The sequence below is a fragment of the Theropithecus gelada genome, chromosome 6, assembly GCF_003255815.1.
Source record: "Theropithecus gelada isolate Dixy chromosome 6, Tgel_1.0, whole genome shotgun sequence".
Taxonomy (NCBI): domain Eukaryota; kingdom Metazoa; phylum Chordata; class Mammalia; order Primates; family Cercopithecidae; genus Theropithecus; species Theropithecus gelada.
Genome location: NC_037673.1, coordinates 68469747 through 68486765, shown reverse-complemented (window position 1 = coordinate 68486765; position 17019 = coordinate 68469747). Strand labels below are relative to the sequence as shown.

The 17019-nt window shown below is 38.4% G+C and overlaps 1 protein-coding gene across 2 annotated transcripts in view; it reads right to left on the bottom strand.

The window, feature by feature from the left end:
- The window catches only part of FCHO2 (FCH domain only 2), a 136165-nt gene that overhangs the window by 79440 nt on the left and 39706 nt on the right, over window positions 1-17019 (bottom strand). Inside the window, exons 6-7 of one of the 2 annotated variants that reach the window (XM_025388618.1) lie at window positions 9774-9878; window positions 690-788 (exon numbers count right to left, since the gene is read on the bottom strand). In XM_025388618.1, the coding sequence (XP_025244403.1) occupies window positions 690-788; window positions 9774-9878 (204 nt within the window). The remainder of the gene's footprint in view (window positions 1-689; window positions 789-9773; window positions 9879-17019) is intronic. The other variant, XM_025388617.1, reaches the window with a different exon arrangement.

The window sequence follows — 17019 nt, the reverse complement described above, 5'->3', positions numbered from 1 at the left end:
CTCAAACTCCTGGGCTCAAGTGATCCTCCCACCTCAGCCTCCCAAGTAGCTGGGACTATAGGCACGCACTATCACACACAAAACTTTTTTAACATTTAAAAATTTTTAAGTATTTTTTAAATTTTTTGTAGAGATGAGGTCTCGCTATGTTGCCCAGGCTGGTCTTGAACTTCTGGGCTCAAGTGATCTTCCTGCCTCGTCCTCCCAAACTGCTAAGATTACTGGTGTGAGCCACCATGCCTAGCTAGTTTGAAGAATAACAGACTTCATCTTTCTCTACTATATTTCAAAGTACCCCAAATTGTCATCATTAAACCTTTTATATTTGTGGAACACTTCTAAGTAAAAGTTCTATAGTTTAATATAAAGTTGCTGCTTTAAATTTAAAAATAGTAAAGCTTGAAAAAAGAAAATTCAAAAGTTGATAGCTTTAGAAATTCAATATAAAGAAAACTGAAAGTAGTTAATTTAAAAAATTAATTTGAATTATCATCCTTGGTGGCCAAATGATAAAATATCCGGTTTATTTTATATTTAACACATGTAAATATATTATCTTTACATATTCTTTATCTGGAAAAATTCGGTAACATACTTATGAACTTTGAACAGAGTGAGAAAATATTTTTAAAGAGCTATAAATAAACAAATTTTTCATGAATAGTTCAACATAAAGTAAAAAAACTTACCTGGCCTATCTGCAAATGAATTTCCTTTATAGCATTTGACAAGGATCCTATAATTTCCTTTATGTGAATGAGATGAGTTTCTTCAATATCTTGAAATTTCTGGGTAACATATACAAAGTTATACATTTATAACATATACAGGTACATACATATGTATTCTGGAATCAAAAGAGCTTTTAGAAATCATCTCTCCCAGCACTTTGGGAAGCCGAGGCAGGTGGATCACTTGAGGTCAGGAGTTGGAGACCAGCCTGGCCAACATGGTGAAACCCTGTCTCTACTAAAAATGCAAAAATTAGCCAGGCATGGTGGTAGATGCCTGTAATCCCAGCAATTTGGGAGGCTGAGGCAGGAGAATCGTTTGAACCTGAGAGGCAGAGGTTCCAGTGAGCCGAGATCACGCCACTGCACTGGAGCCTGGATGACACAGCAAGACTCCGTCTCCAAAAAAAGGAAATCATCTCAATATAATCAAATTTTCCAAGTTACCATTGTTACACAATGTTTAACAAAGCCTCAAGACAAACAGGTCTAGCAGGTAAACTGAAATATGGCACTGCAAAAAGTTAACTTTTTGTTATGTCATGTTTTAGGTAAATACAAACTTTTCTAGTTTTTTTTTTTTTTTTAAGACAGAATCTCGCTGTTGCCCAGACTGGAGTGCAGTGGCACCATCTCGGCTCACTGCAAGCTCCGCCTCCCGGGTTCACACCATTCTCCTGCCTCAGCCTCCCGAATACCTGGGACTACAGGTGCCCGCCACCATACCTGGCTAATTTTATGTATTTTTAGTAGAGACGGGGTTTCACTGTGTTAGCCAGGATAGTCTCGATCTCCTGACCTCATGATCCACCTGCCTCGGCCTCCCAAAGTGCTGGGATTACAGGCGTGAGCCACCACACACAGCCGAATTTGGAGCTATCACACATTAAAATCTATAATTGTGATCAGAATATTAGGAGACCCAGAAGAGAATAGTGTTAAAAAAAAAAAAAAAAGTTTTAAAAACTGAGAAACAATTAGTTGGCAAAGCAAAAACTACAGTTTACTTTCAAAGACTTTATAATCTAGCCCATAGATTTTCAAAATGTCTTTCTAATCCTTGAAATAATAATATACACCCGGCACAGTGGCTCACACCTATAATCCCAGCACTTTGGGAGGCCAAGGCAGGCAGATCACAAGGTCAGGAGTTTGAGACCAGCCTGACCAACATGGTGAATCCCCATCTCTACTGAAAATACAAAAAATTAGCCAGGCGTGGTGGCATGCACTTGCAATCCCAGCTACTTGGGAGGCTGAGGCAGGAGAATCACTTGAACCCGGGAGGCGGAGGTTGCAGTGAGCCAAGATCGTGCCATTGCACTCCAGTCTGGGCAACAGAGTGAGACTCCATCTCAAAAAAAAAAAAAAAGAAATAATAATATACAATTCCCAAAAGAGATGACTGTGATCAAAGAAAACTGGGAAAGCCTATATACTTTATTTCAGCAGTTCTCAATTGAAGGTGAGGATGAGTTAGATCACCTGGAGAATGTTTTCAAACTTCAAAACAAATAGATCCTCCAATACTGCCTGGGGAATGGGGGCTGAAAGAGGTGAGAATGTTGTTTGGAAAACATTTCCAAGTTACTCTGATATCCCCAGAGAGAAAACCGCTGCTTACCTTGCCTTGCCTTGCCTTGATATATAAATATATCAAAATATATCAAAAGCTCCTAGAGGCCAGGCACGGTAGCTCACACCTGTAATCCCAGCACGCTAGGAGGCTGAGACCGGTCAATCATGAGATGAGGAGTTCAAGACCAACCTGGCCAACATGGTGAAACCCCGTCTCTACTAAAAATACAAAAATTAGCCAGGCATGGTGGCGCGTGCCTGTAATCCCAGATACTACGGAGCCTCAGGCAGAGAATAGCTTGAACCCAGGAGAACTCCTTAAACCTGGAAGGTAGAGGTTGCAGTGAGCCGAGATCCCGCCACTGCATTCTAGCTTAGGCGACAGAGTGAGACTCCATCTTGGGGGAAAAAAAGCAGCTCTGAGAAATACTGAAATAATGACACGTTTCACTTTGCTTAACCCAGCATTTTCCAAATTTCTTTGACCTCACAACACTTTTGTTTTTCTTCTTCCCTGAACATCTATTAATATCTCACAGAACAATTAATAGTCCTCAAAACAGGCTTTGGGAAATGCTGAGCTATCCATTTTCAAACAAAATACATTTGTCATTTCTATTGTACAAACCTGGTAATCCATTTTTTGCCAAATTAAATCAGTTATAAGGAATGGACCTAAGCCTTATTATTTTTCTCTGGCTAGTTTATCAAATTAAATTCCCTGACCCTATATTTAATATCTAAATTTTTTAGTCACTTTGGTGACCAGAAATCCCCAAACCAAATGACATCTAATATGTAAATGGTAAGAACCTCTAAAAAAAAATCCAGAATGGTGAAATTACAGTTTTGGCAGTATTGCAACAGCCCAAAAACTTACATCAATGTGACTTATGAGGAACGGCAGAGTTAAAATGGAATGCTTGTCATTGACTAATTTTGACCAAGTCAATGAGAATACAGTACCAGTATTTCAAGATCCTGAATTACTCTCAAGAACTGAGGAACATTTAGTAGAAGGACAGCCCTTAGCTTAAATTTCAGCAATTTAATGAACAAGATTTTTCTCATAGACAGGTAGCCATTAATTTCATTTGAATGACCCTTAATTCCGAGGAAACCATCTTTATTCCCTTTTGAAAAAGCTACACTCAACAAGGCAGATCATTATTTATTTACAAATATCTTAAAATATGAATCCACAGAGAAACTCAAGGCATGATTCAGATGCAATTTTGAAACTGTGGGGTTTTGGGGGTAGGGGCACACTGCTAACTATCACAATTCCTCAAAATTAGTGACTACTAAACTCAGAGTAATTCAGCAATGGGAAATGGATACAGTCTCAAGTGCCTGAGTATACACAAACGAACTTTCTTGAACAAATTAGATAGGCACTTTACCTCCTGCAACTTCAAATTCACTGTGTTCACATGTACTGTTACATTAATTTTTTTTTTTTTTTGAGATGGAGTCTTGCTCTGTCACCAGGCTGGAGTACAGTGGCGTGATCTCGGCTCACTGCAACCTCTGCCTCCTGGGTTCAAGTGATTGTCCTGCCTCAGCCTCCCAAGAAGCTGGGATTACAGGTACTTGCCACCATGTCCAACTAATTTTTGTATTTTTAGTAGACAGGGATTCACCATGTTGGCCAGTATGGTCTCAATCTCTTGACCTCATGATCTGCCTGTCTCGGCCTCCCAAAGCATAAGCCACCAAATTGATGATTACAGGCCTAAGACACCAAACCAGCCTGTTATATTAATTTTTGAAAGTATAGTCATGAGCCACATAATGACATTTCTGTCAACAACTAATGCCACATATGACAGTGGTACCAAAAGATTATAACAGATAGGAAAACTTTCTATTGTCTAGTGATATCATAGCTGCCATAACGTAGTACAGCGTATTACTCACATTTGTGGTGATGCTGGTATAAACAAACCTACTGTGCTGCCTGTCACATGAAAGTACTGCATAGCACTTAACAGACAGTACATAATACTTGATAATAAATGATGCTACTGGTAAATGTATTTACTAAACTACACTTTTTATTATTAGAGTGTAATCTTTCTACTTATTAGAAAAAACAGTAACTGTAATACAGCCTCCAGCAGGTCCCTCAGGAGTTATTCTAGAAGGCTTTGTTATCATAGGTGATACTTTTTTTTTTTTTTCCTGAGATGGAGTCTCACTCTGTCGCCCAGGCTGGAGTGCAGCAGCACAATCTCAGCTCACTGCAACCACTACCTCTCGGGTTCAAGTGATTCTCATGCCTGAGCCTCCCATGTAGCTAGGATTACAGGCGCACAACACCACGCTGAGCTAATTTTTGTATTTTTATTAAAGATGAGCTTTCACCATGTTGGCGAGGCTGGTCTCGAACTCCTGACCTCAAGTGATCCGCCCACCTCGCCCTCCCAAAGTGCTGGGATTACAAGTGTGAGCCACCAAGTCCAGCCGGAGATGACAATTCTATGCATACTACTGCCCCTGAAGACCTTCCAGTAGGATAAGATGTAGAGACAAAAGAGCAATCCTAATGATACTAAGCCTATGTAGGCCCATGTTTACTGTACATGTTTGTGTCTTAGTTTTTTGGAAAAAGATTTTTAAAGTTAAAAAATTTTTTAAAAAAAAGCTGATCGAGTAAGGATATAAAGAAAATATTATTGTACAAGTGTACAATGTGTTTCTACTTTAAGACGTCATCATCAAAGAGTCAAAATGTTAAAAAAATTTTTTGTTTCTAACTTACAGTGAGCTAAGGTTAATTTATTACAGAAGGAAGAAAACTATTTTTAATAAAATTTAACATAACCTAAATCTACAGTACTTCTAAAATCTACAGCAGTGTACAGTAATGTCCTAGGCCTTCACATTTACTCACTACTCACTCACTAACTTAACCAGAGCAATTTCCAGTCCTGCAATCTCCATTCAACGTAAGTGTTCTACTCAGGTGCAGCATTTTAAATCTTTTATAGTGTATTTTTACTGTATCTTTTCTATGTTTAAATACACAAATACCATCTTGTTATAACTGCCTACAGTATTCAGTACAGTAACATGCTGTATAGGTTTGTAGCTTAGAAGCAACAGACTACAGCATACAGCCAGGTCTGTAGTAGTCTATACCATCTAGGTTTGTGTAAGTAAGTACATTCTCTCTCTCTCTTTTTTTTTTTTTTTTTTTTTTTTTTGTGAGACAGAGTCTCACTCTGTTGCCCAGGCTGGAGTGCAGTGGCACAATCTCGGCTCACCACAACCTCTGCTCCCCATTTCAAGCAATTCTGCCACCTCAGCCTCCCAAGTAGCTGGGATTATAGGCGTGCACCACCATGCCTGGCTAATTTTTGTATTTTTAGTAGAGACAGCGTTTCAACGTATTAGGAAGTCTAGTCTTGAACTCCTGACCTCAGGTGATACGCCCGCCTCAGTCTCCAGAAGTGCTGGGATTACAGGCATGAGCCACCACGCCTGGTCATGCATAAGTACATTCTATGATGTTCACACAATGACAAAATTGCCTAATGACATTTTTTAAAGTGTATCCCCATTGTTAAGTGACACATGACTATACTATCTTGTCAGCCACTAAAGATATATAAAAGTACTCTAATCCTAATAATCTTTCATCTGAGAGTACTGATTAACAAATCTCAAAGTTTCCATAAACTAGCCATCTCACGGCTTTAAAGTAAACAAAATCTCCATATTCTGTTTCAAGTGTCTCATTAATTAATAGTGGTAAAAACATGAGCATAAAAAGTCACAATTTCAATCATTTTTATTCTAAACCTAAATTTTGAAAACTTAAATCACAAATACTCTAAATTCTAACCTCTTTCACCCTACAGACTCAATTATCTTCTCCCATTAGTAAATACAGGTCCTACCACCCAAATTTGATTCTCACTACACTGTCTGGTTCTTTCTTTCCCACTGAGACTGGTCAACCCAGGTGGCCTGGAAAAACAGTTAAGTGGAGAAGTAAAAGGATTACTTTCACCTTCTAAAATAACCCAAATTAAAGTCTATTCTCTATGAAGAAACAATAATTAACCTATTCTGCAGCTGTACGACTATGACAGAGAGGGAGAGACAGAAACAGAGATCTCTAAGATCTTGAGAAAGAACAAATATATACACATTAGTAAGATATGCCATCATCTTTATTTAAAAGCAGCATGGTCACACATTTGCTCGAATAAATTAATGTTCCCATCTTTAAAAGGGCAGAATGGGCTGGCATAGTGCCTGTAATCTCAGCCAGCATTTTGGGAGGCCGAGCTGGGCAGATCGCTTGAGCCCAAGAGTTCGAGACCACCCTGGGCAACAGGTGAAACCCTGTCTCTACTAAAAATACAAAAATTAGCCGGACATGATGGTGCACACCTGCAGTCCCAGCTACTCAGGAGGCTGAGGTGGGAGGGTCACTAGCCTGGGAGGCAGAAGGGTTGCAGTAAGCCAAGATCATGCCATTGAACTCAAGCCTGGTTGACAGAGTGAGACCCTGTCTCAAAAAACAACAAAAAACAAACAAAAAAAACCCAGAAAGGCAGGATGAACAATTAAAATGCCATTTTGAAAAACAATGTGATGGGGAAGCAGAACATAAAAAGGAAATGGAAAAATGTGCCGAACATTCTTTTTTATAAAGTAACATCAACAAACAAGAATCTGACTATAGCAAATCCTATTTATTCCAATTTTAAAAATTAACAAAACAGCAAATGCTTAGCTGATAGAGACTAATCATTTAATGTGAAATTAACATATCAACAATAACTGCCTTATAAACGCGCCTAATGATTTAAAAGACAAAACAGCACTTGCTGAAGTCTGCAATGACTTCAGCTGCTACAGAAATTGAAACTTTCTATCTCACTAGACTTGAAGACTTATTTAAGACAACTACCTAAACCTTTCCTTCTTGAAGCTTCTTTGTCCAGCTACCATGACATTACACTTCCAGTTTTCTTCTTTCTTCTTTGGCTTCTTCTATTAAAATCTCAATAATGAGTCTCTCAGAGCTTGGCCCTGAGGCCCTTTCTTCCCCACACTCTAACTAAAAGTGATGTCATCATGGCTTTGTGTACTAAGAACACCCTATTTTATATGGTCTCATATCCTTATTCAAAACTTTTGGGACCTGGTGAGTTTTGGAATTCCTTTTCTTCCCTTATTTTTTAAATAGAGGTATACAGTATTGTTTAGAATGCCATATACTTCATTCATAATACTACCAGCAAGATCTGTAGGGGCATCTGTTTATCAAACACATTAATATTTCTAAAGGAAAATATACATAGCATAACTCAGAGCTCTTCAGATTCAGAATTGTGGATAAGGAACTGTGGACATTATGTCCGGTCCAGATTACTTGGCTCCCCCAAAACTGCCCTCCTGATGTCACCAATTACGTATCTCATAGGTGTCTTAAAATTAACATGTTCAAAATTGAACATCTGATCCCTTCTTTCCATCAACCTAACAGTTCTTCATCTAATCTTCCCTATTCATCTCTTTCCACATAGATTTAACAAGCTAAAACCTGGAAGGGATCCTGATCTGCAGAATTCCTCAACCCATCCCATCCCTGCCATCTCCAATGCATTCACTTCTCTCCTTCTCCAAGACCACTATGTTGGCCTGCATCCTTCTCACCTGACTACTATACTGACTTCCAAACTGGACTCTTGATTCTCCTTTAGCCATACTCTAATCAATTCTTCACTAAACTGCCAGAATTATCTTTAAATGTAGATCAGATCATGTCACATCCCTGCCTAAAACCCTTAGGCGGCTTCTAGCTGCTCTTAGAAGAAAACCTAAATTCTTTTGCCATTAAAAGTAATGGCAAAAACTGCAATTACTTTTGCACCAACCTAATAAAACCTGGTCCTTGCGTATCAATTCAACCTCATTTCTCACTACCATTTTCCCTTACTCAGGTTTAGTAAGCATTTTTTACTTTCTAGAATGTAACAGTTCTTTTATACCCTCTGGGCCTTCATACTCGTGATCCCCAAAGCCTGTAACACTCTTGCCCTATTGCTTCATTCTTACTCATTCTTCAAGTCCCAGTTTTAAACGTCACTTATCTTAAAAGGCCTTTCCTGACTCCCTAATCCAAATTAAGTCACTCCTATTATTCTATCTCATGGAAGCCTATTGTTTTCCTTTGCAATACTTGTAATAATTTATAACTTTATATTTAAGCATGTATTTAATGTCTGCCTCCCTCCTCTACACTGTAAACGCCATCTCAAGCACGGAGATATTTGTCTTATTTACAGATGTACTGTATACACACCAGCATCTAACAGAGCCCATGCCATTGTGGGTAAAGACGGATATGCACATACATGCACACAAGTATGCAAGACATTGCTTTCTAAGATATGAGTTGTTCACTACCTCAAATGGGAAGACATAATGAAGACCTACAGTCCAAAAATTCAGATTCACAAAGTCCTTCTTTCATACTAACTAAGTGCCTACCATGATCTGGGAACTATTTTAAATGCTGAGGATATAGCAGTAAACAAAACAAATCCATCCTTGCTCTCATAAACTTAAATTTTAGTGGAGAAAAACAGATAAAAAATATAGGTAAAAGAGCCCATGTGCTTCACTATGTTTCTGGCCCCTCAGACATAACTAAGAACATTGCAAAAAGGGATTCATCCACCAGCCTCAGGACTACAGTGAAAACGATGTAAAATAGCTGCAGCCAACCCATAATGAACATGTAGCCTGAGAAAGAAATAAACCCTTTATATTGCAAGCCACTGAGATTTCTGGGGCCTTGTGTCACCTCAGCATACTTACTCTGACCTGATTGATACAGGAATAAAATTATTGATATGTAAGATCACGATAAGTGCTAAGCAGGAAAATAAAACAAGGAAAAGGACAAGAAGCAGGGGCAGTGGAGAGGAGAAATGTTAGGTATGAGTCCTAAAAGGCAGCCACCTTAAACGAGGCCTTTAATTAAGGTTCTGAGAACACTACACCAAATATAATTTATCCCAAGCTAATGGAAGGCAGACATTTTTGTCTGTCTTCCCTCAATAATACATAAATTATTTAAGACCAGGGGTTTTTTGGGTTGTTTTATTAACTGCTGTAGCCTCAGTACTAAGTCACTTCCAGTTTTCTTATTAATGCTTTTTAAGCACTGTCTTCATTATGTACCAATGCCCTCATTTTCCCCAATTATCTTTACACAGGCTCCTCTGATCTACCTGTATAATTCCTTATGACATTATAACTATTGCATCTTGGTCCTCAATCTCCAAAACAAGACATGTATTTTTAAAACAGCATCATTAAAACATTGAGATTGTGCATTCTAAAATTTCGAACACTAAAAAATTATATGAGAAAAAATTAATCAATATACACAAATATAAATGCCCTGTTTCCAATCTGAGACCTTAAAATACCAACCTGAGCTGTTTCTGTCATTTTCTGTTCAAAATCAGCTTTTGCTAATGCGTATTTTTCCACATAGAGTTTATAGGTATCTGTAGCTTTCTTAGATTTAACAGCTGCCTGTAATAAAAAAACAAACAAACAAACAAACAAAAAAACCAACACTTTTAACTGTGCATTGACCTTTTTTCTTTCCTAATGTAAGTTAATATAAATAACAAATTAAAATACATTTTAAGAGTTCAATATGACATATAACTAACTTTGATACCTGTTGTGAGGCCCTCGTTAGTCTTTTTTTATTGTTATTGTTACAGTCAGCCAAAAAGTCAGGAATTAAACACTGATTCTCTTTTCTGTTTGATGGAATATGCTTTGAAAAGTTAAAATACTCTCATTTTAAATCCCAGACTAAGATTACATAATTACATGATAACGCTACAGTGTTACTAAGATATGTTAACACAGTGTTGGAGAGAAACTTCCAGACAACATACAAAAATGTCACAAAACCACCAGAACCCGCTTGACACTCCTTTTCGCAGCTGTGAATTTTCCTCCCTCACAGCATACATATATTTCATTCAATGTCTGATTAAATACTATAAACCGATCTCGAAAGCTGTGAAGACTGTTTTCCTTGATGTTTCTCAGCTTCCATTATGCTCCAGCAAATACAGAAACTTGTTTTTAATCTTTGCCTATTTTTTCAAGACTTAAAAAACAAAACTGTTACAATAATATAGTTCTGGTTTTATAAAAGTTACTTATTTAATTTAAAAAATATTAAGCAGTACTGTATAACCTATACATAAACAAAATTGGAATAAAGTAACACAGCCACAGAAGTTAAGGTAAATTATAAGAAGACAGGCATCTGAGAAAGGAAAAGATTATGTATAGTTTGTAGGCTGAAGCATATACACAGCTATCAAGAAGCTTGATATTCTCAAAGGCCTGATAAACTTGTATACAGGAAGATGGAAGGATGTGGTTGGACTAAATAAGAGTTTAAAGGAGATCAAAGAAAGACAAGCTGTAGGATTTCAAGATATAAAAATCCCCATTTTCTTGACTAGGTAACAGATGGGTCTGGTATGAGTGAGAAACAGTAGGGTAGGGTTGGGAGCTTAAGGAGAACAAAAAAAGTTTCCAGCTGTAATTGTGGAGGATGCAACAGGTCATGACTAGATGAGTAAAAGTATTGCCAAGTGCCACTGAGGTCCAAGGAAAGCTGTAAAATACTTAATTTGTTTAAAGCTGACCAGTACCAATATGTAATTATCTTTAGCCACGATCAGGAATCTAAAAACAAAAACTACAAAGAGAAAACTGGGTTTACCCTGGGGTTTGGGCTTGGTTAAGAGGTACATATAGTCCTACTCCCTAAACAAGCAACTTTGTTCTCTCTCTAAAATATAACTGTTTATACTATATTAAGTATATATGTTATGTACTTTCCTGCCTTCTTAAAGAATATAGGATGCCACTTTACCATGAAATGTAAACAAAGCTGATTCTGGAGCCAGAAGAAATTCGATTGAAATTCTGCCTCTGCCATTTACACTACTGCCCCTTTATCCATGGGGAATACATTCCAAGATCCCAGTGGATGTCTGAAGCCGTGGATGGTACAGACTCTATATTATATACCATTTTTTTCCTGTACATACATAACTATGATAAAGTTTCATTTATAAATTAGGCACAGTAAGAGATTAATAATAATATAACAATTATAACAACATACTGTAATAACATCATGTAAATATGGTCTCTCTCTAAATATTCTACTGTATTGGACAGTGGGTAACTGAAACCAAGGAAAGTGAAATCTCAGCACTGTACTACCCACCTGACCTTGTCTTAGAAATTTATACAGTTCTCTCATTCCTAAAAAGGGAACAATATCACCTTTTTTTTTTCAAGTTGTGGTAGTAATGAAATGTAGTTATATACAATTCTTGGAACAGGGTCTGGCATACAGTTAAATTTAAAAATAAATAGTGCCTGCTTTTATTATGGTTTCTAACAAGAAATGTCATCAAGAAAACATATCATCATATTTTGCTGTTATATAAAGATATAACTGAGTTACTGAGTTGTACTGAGCTGTCTATCCCTAGTGAAAGTGACTAAAACCTGTAACAAATTTCCAGTTTGCTCCTATAGATTCTTGTTTTACTCTTTTCCCAGTTTCACACAGCTGACATTATTTTATACCAGTTACTATACTGGAATCCTTTAATATCCTGCCCCTGTTCAAATACATAACAGCTAAATAAAATGCACAGAGTTTACCGAGTACCTTCGCAAGAAACCCAGATAACCAAGTTTGCTAGAATTTATTTTAAAAACAATTACAATGGCATGCTTAATCCGGGTTTCCTTTTGCATTTTTTTATGCAAATAAATTTAAGTTTGTTCTTCTAATACCTGTATTTTCAGTAAGTATAAGAGCAATTAAACAACCTACAGTCTTCAGAGTGATTTTTTTTTTTTTTTTGAGATGGAGTCTCATTCTGTGGCCCGGGCTGGAGTGCAATGGTGCAATCTTGGCTCACTGCAACCTCCACCTCCTGGATTCAAGCGCTTCTCCTGCCTCAGTCTCCCAAGTAGCTGGAATTAGAAGTGCAAGCCACCACGCCCAGCTAATTTTTGTATTTTTAGTAGAGATGGGGTCTCACTCACCATGTTGGCCAAGCTGATCTTGAACTCCTGACCTCAAATGATCCACCCGCCTAGGCCTCCCAAAGCGCTGGGATCACAGGCATGAGCCACTGTACTGGGACTCAGAGTGATTTTTAATGACACAGCCTAGCAAAATGATGTAACCCTACTGAAAGCCCCTTCTTTGCTTGTTCCTAATACCTCATCCTGACACCTACTTTTTTCTTTTTCTCTGCTGCTCATTAAATTATTGCTTAATAATTTATATGCCAGCTGTTGATAAAGACAAGTTGTAATCATTCCTAATAGAGATATTTACAAGTCAAAAGGAGACCCATAAAATTGGAAAATTCCAAAAATACCTAATTATAATGACTGTGCCTATACTTTTAAAAGTAATTTACTGGGCGGGCATGGTGGCACATGCCTATAATCCCAGCACTCTGGGAGACCAAGGCAGGAGGAATCACTTGAGGCTAGGAGTTCAAGACCAGACTGGGCAACAAAGTAAGACCCTGTCTCCACAAAAATTTTAAAAACTAAAAAATAAAATACAGTAAAAAATTTTAAAAACTAAGCCAGGTGCAGTGGCTCATGCCTGTAACCCGAGCTCTTAGGAAGGCAGAGGCGGAGAATAGCTTGAGCCCAGGAGTTCGAAACCTGCTGGGCAATAGAGTGAGACCCCATTCTCCAAAAATAAAATAAAATAAAATAAATTATCCAGGCACAGTGGCACACACCTGTGGTCCCAGCTACTCAAGAAGCTGAGGCAGAATCACTTGAGCCCAAGAGTTCAAGGCTGCAGCGAGCTATGATAGCACCACCACACTCCAGCCTGAACAACAGAGACCCTGACTCAAAAAACAAAAAAAAAAAACCATAAAAATAAAATATAATGGGAAAGACTGTGTGAAATAAATTACTTTATAAAAAATAAATTTCTTTTACTAGCAATTTCTTTTGAGACAAACACCTAGCAGGTTTTCTTTTGATAGACTGTGTACAAAATAAGATACCACACCTTCTCAACTTACCATTCAACCCTCTCTCTAACTTCTTGTTCTGTACTATTTAATATACCTTGGCTCTCCAAGAAAAACAAAGCTTCTTAAAGACAGAAACAATAACATATATTTAGCCTTTAATAACTTCAATAGTTTCCAGCACGGTGATAGGCTAGGAACTAAACATTTATTTACTGTTGCATGCAAAGTATCACTTCATAATATAACAGCAAATCAGAAAAATATCTGAATAAGTCATTTTAAAAAGCATCTATTATAAAGCCTATAGCTAAAAGAAACTCAAACTAATTTTATTATATTAATGAAGTGGAAGAATTCAAATAATATTTTGCTATGATTATTTTCCAAGTAAATATATATGCTGTGTTATGGACAATACAATGATAGGTTCTCACTAACAAGAAATTTATAACCTAATGGAAATAAAGGATGACTACATGGAGGAACATTACTACCTATAAAAGACATGTATTTCTAAAGCATAAACAAAGTAATTATTTTATAACACTATGCATCAAACATTATAGGCCTTTAAGAGATGGAGGGACGATCCTGAATAATTTCATCTTCCTATACTCAAGTAGTCTCTAGAATTCTAACTAATTTTGCTACTCAAATCTCTACTGAGTCAAGAGGGATAAAATTATTAAGGCTTTTACACCAGCATATTTTCATAAATCCTGGTCTATACATTCAGCACTTATTTGTTCACTACTTCTGGCTATAAAACTATTATCTTTATCTCAAAGGTTAACGGCTGGATCTAAATCAAAATTCTAAACAAAGAAGTTTTATGAAGCATACCCTCTGATATCAGGAAATTATAAAATTTTATTTCTTATTTGCAAGTATGAAGAAAGAAGGTCCTCTTTTTAAGTTCTAACATATTTTTTCAATCAGCTTTTTTTTTTTCTTTTCTTTTTTTTTTTTTTTGAGACAGGGTATCACTCTGTCACCCAGGCTAGAGTGTAGCCTCAAACTACTGGGCTCAAGTACCTCAGCCTTCCAAGTACCTAGGACCATAGGCACGTGCCACTATGCCTGGCTAATTTTTTTTCTTTTTTTGTAGAGATGGGATCTCACTGTTGCCCAGGCTGGTTTTGAACTCCTGGGCTCCTGCCTTGGCCTCCCAAAGTGCTGGGATTACTGGCATAAGCCACCATGCCCAGCTTAGCTCTCACTCTTGAAAGGTAAAATTGACATGCCAGAGACAGAATCTTAAGGAAATTACAAATCAACTTTAAGAAGCATCTTTAATACAAGATGATAGGGATAAAAAAAAAAATGAAAGAAAAAAGAAATAGAGAAGCATCTTAGAAAACTGACAAAAGAAGCACTAATAAATAAATTTGTTTTCTTTTTTTTTTTTTGGAGACAGGATCTCACTCCTCTGTCATCTGGGCTGGAGTGCAGTGGTGTAATCATGGCTCACTGCAGCCTCAACCTCCTGGACTCAAGCAATCCTCCTCCTGCCTCAGCCTCCTGAGTAGTTAGGTCAACAGGTATGCACCACCAGTCTTGCTGTTGTAGGCCTGGGCTGGAGTGCAATGGCGCAATCTCACACTGACTAATTTTTTAAAAAACCTTTTGTAGAGATGGGGTCTCACTATGTTGCCCAGGCTGGTCTCAAACTCTCAGCCTCAAGTGATCCCTCCACCCTGGCCTCCCAAAGCACTGGGATTACAGGCATGAGCCACCATGTCCCACCAGAAACATGTATATTTTTTGAAAGCAAGACACATCTTTCATAAGAAACAGCTACACAATACTAAATTATTAAGTCAAAACAACTTTCTAAATAACATATTATGCTGTTAGTAATGCTATAAATTCTTAGGGTAGAATTATAGAAAGTGAATGGCCTCATCATAAAAAAGTGACAACTTGGCCGGGCGCGGTGGCTCAAGCCTGTAATCCCAGCACTTTGGGAGGCCGTGACGGGCGGATCACGAGGTCAGGAGACCGAGACCATCCTGGCTAACGCGGTGAAACCCCGTCTCTACTAAAAAATACAAAAAAACTAGCCGGGTGAGGTGGCGGGTGCCTGTAGTCCCAGCTGCTCAGGAGGCTGAGGCAGGAGAATGGCGTGAACCCGGGAGGTGGAGCTTGCAGTGAGCTGAGATCCAGCCACTGCACTCCAGCCTGGGCAACAGAGCGAGACTCCGTCTCCAAAAAAAAAAAAAAAAAGGTGACAACTTTTGTAAAGTCATTATTAAAAGCGAAGTTGGGCCAGGTGTGGTGGCTCATGCCTCTAATCCCACCACTTTGGGAGGCCGAAGCAGGAGGATGGCTTGAGAGTAGGATTTTGAGACTAGCTTGTGCAACACGAGACCTTGTGTCTACAATTTTTTTATTATTATTATTGAGATGGAGTTTCACTCTTGTTGCCCAGGCTGGAGTCCAATGGCACGATCTCGGCTCACCACAACCTCTGCCTCCCAGGTTCAAGAGATTCTCCTGCCTTAGCCTCCCAAGTAGCTGGGATTACAGGCATGTACCACCACGCCTGACTAATTTTGTATTTTTAGCAGAGACGGGGTTTCACCATGTTGGTCAGGCTGGTCTCAAAGTCCCGACCTCAGGTGATCTGCCTGCTTCGGCCTCCCAAAGTGCTGGGATTACAGGCGTGAGGCACTGCCCCCAGCCTTTTTTTTGAGACCGAGTTTCACTCTTGTTGCCCAGGCTGGAGTGTAGTGGCGCAATCTTGGCTCACTGCAACCGCCACCTCCCCAGTTCAAGAGATTCTCCTGCCTCAACCTCCTAAGTAGCTGGGATTACAGGCATCCACCACCCACCCAGCTAATTTAGTATTTTAGTAGAGACGGGGTTTCACTATGTTGGCCAGGCTGGTCTTGAACTGCTGACATCAGGTAATCTACCTGCCTCGGCCTCCCAAAGTGCTGGGATTACAGGCATGAGCCGCCATGCCTGGCCTACAAATCTTTTTTTTTTTTTTTTTTTATTGGCTGTGCATGGTGGCACATGCCTGTAGTCCCAGCCACTCTGGAAGCTGAGGTGGAAGGACTACTCAAGTCTGGGAGTTCAAGGTTACAGTAAGCCGTGATTGTGCCACTGCACTCCAGCCTGGAAAACAGAGAGAGACCCTGTCTTGAAAAATTAATTCACTAGTTAATTAATTCACTAATTAATTAAAATAAAAGGGAAGTTGCAGCATTTGTTCTTAAGAGGAAACTGTGCTTTAAAAGTAATAGCTACTTTCTTCTCATAAGCAAGAGTGGCTTTAATACACTACCTATGATAATAAAACAAATCTAAGTTTTGTTCATTTCCTTAGCATTATACATTTATTAATATACTACTAAAAACATTTTAAGTGCCTATGACTTTTATAGTACAATCCATGAAGCCAGTATACACATATAAAATAAGTACTTAGTCAATAGTCCACAAACATGAGTACCTACTAAGTGGTGTTTTATAAAAATAAAGGCTTGTGGCCAGGTGTGGTGGCTCATACCAGTGATCCCAGCACTTTGGGAGGCTGAGGCCAGCGGATCACCTGAGATCAGAAGTTCAAGATCAGGCTGCCCAACACAGTGAAATCC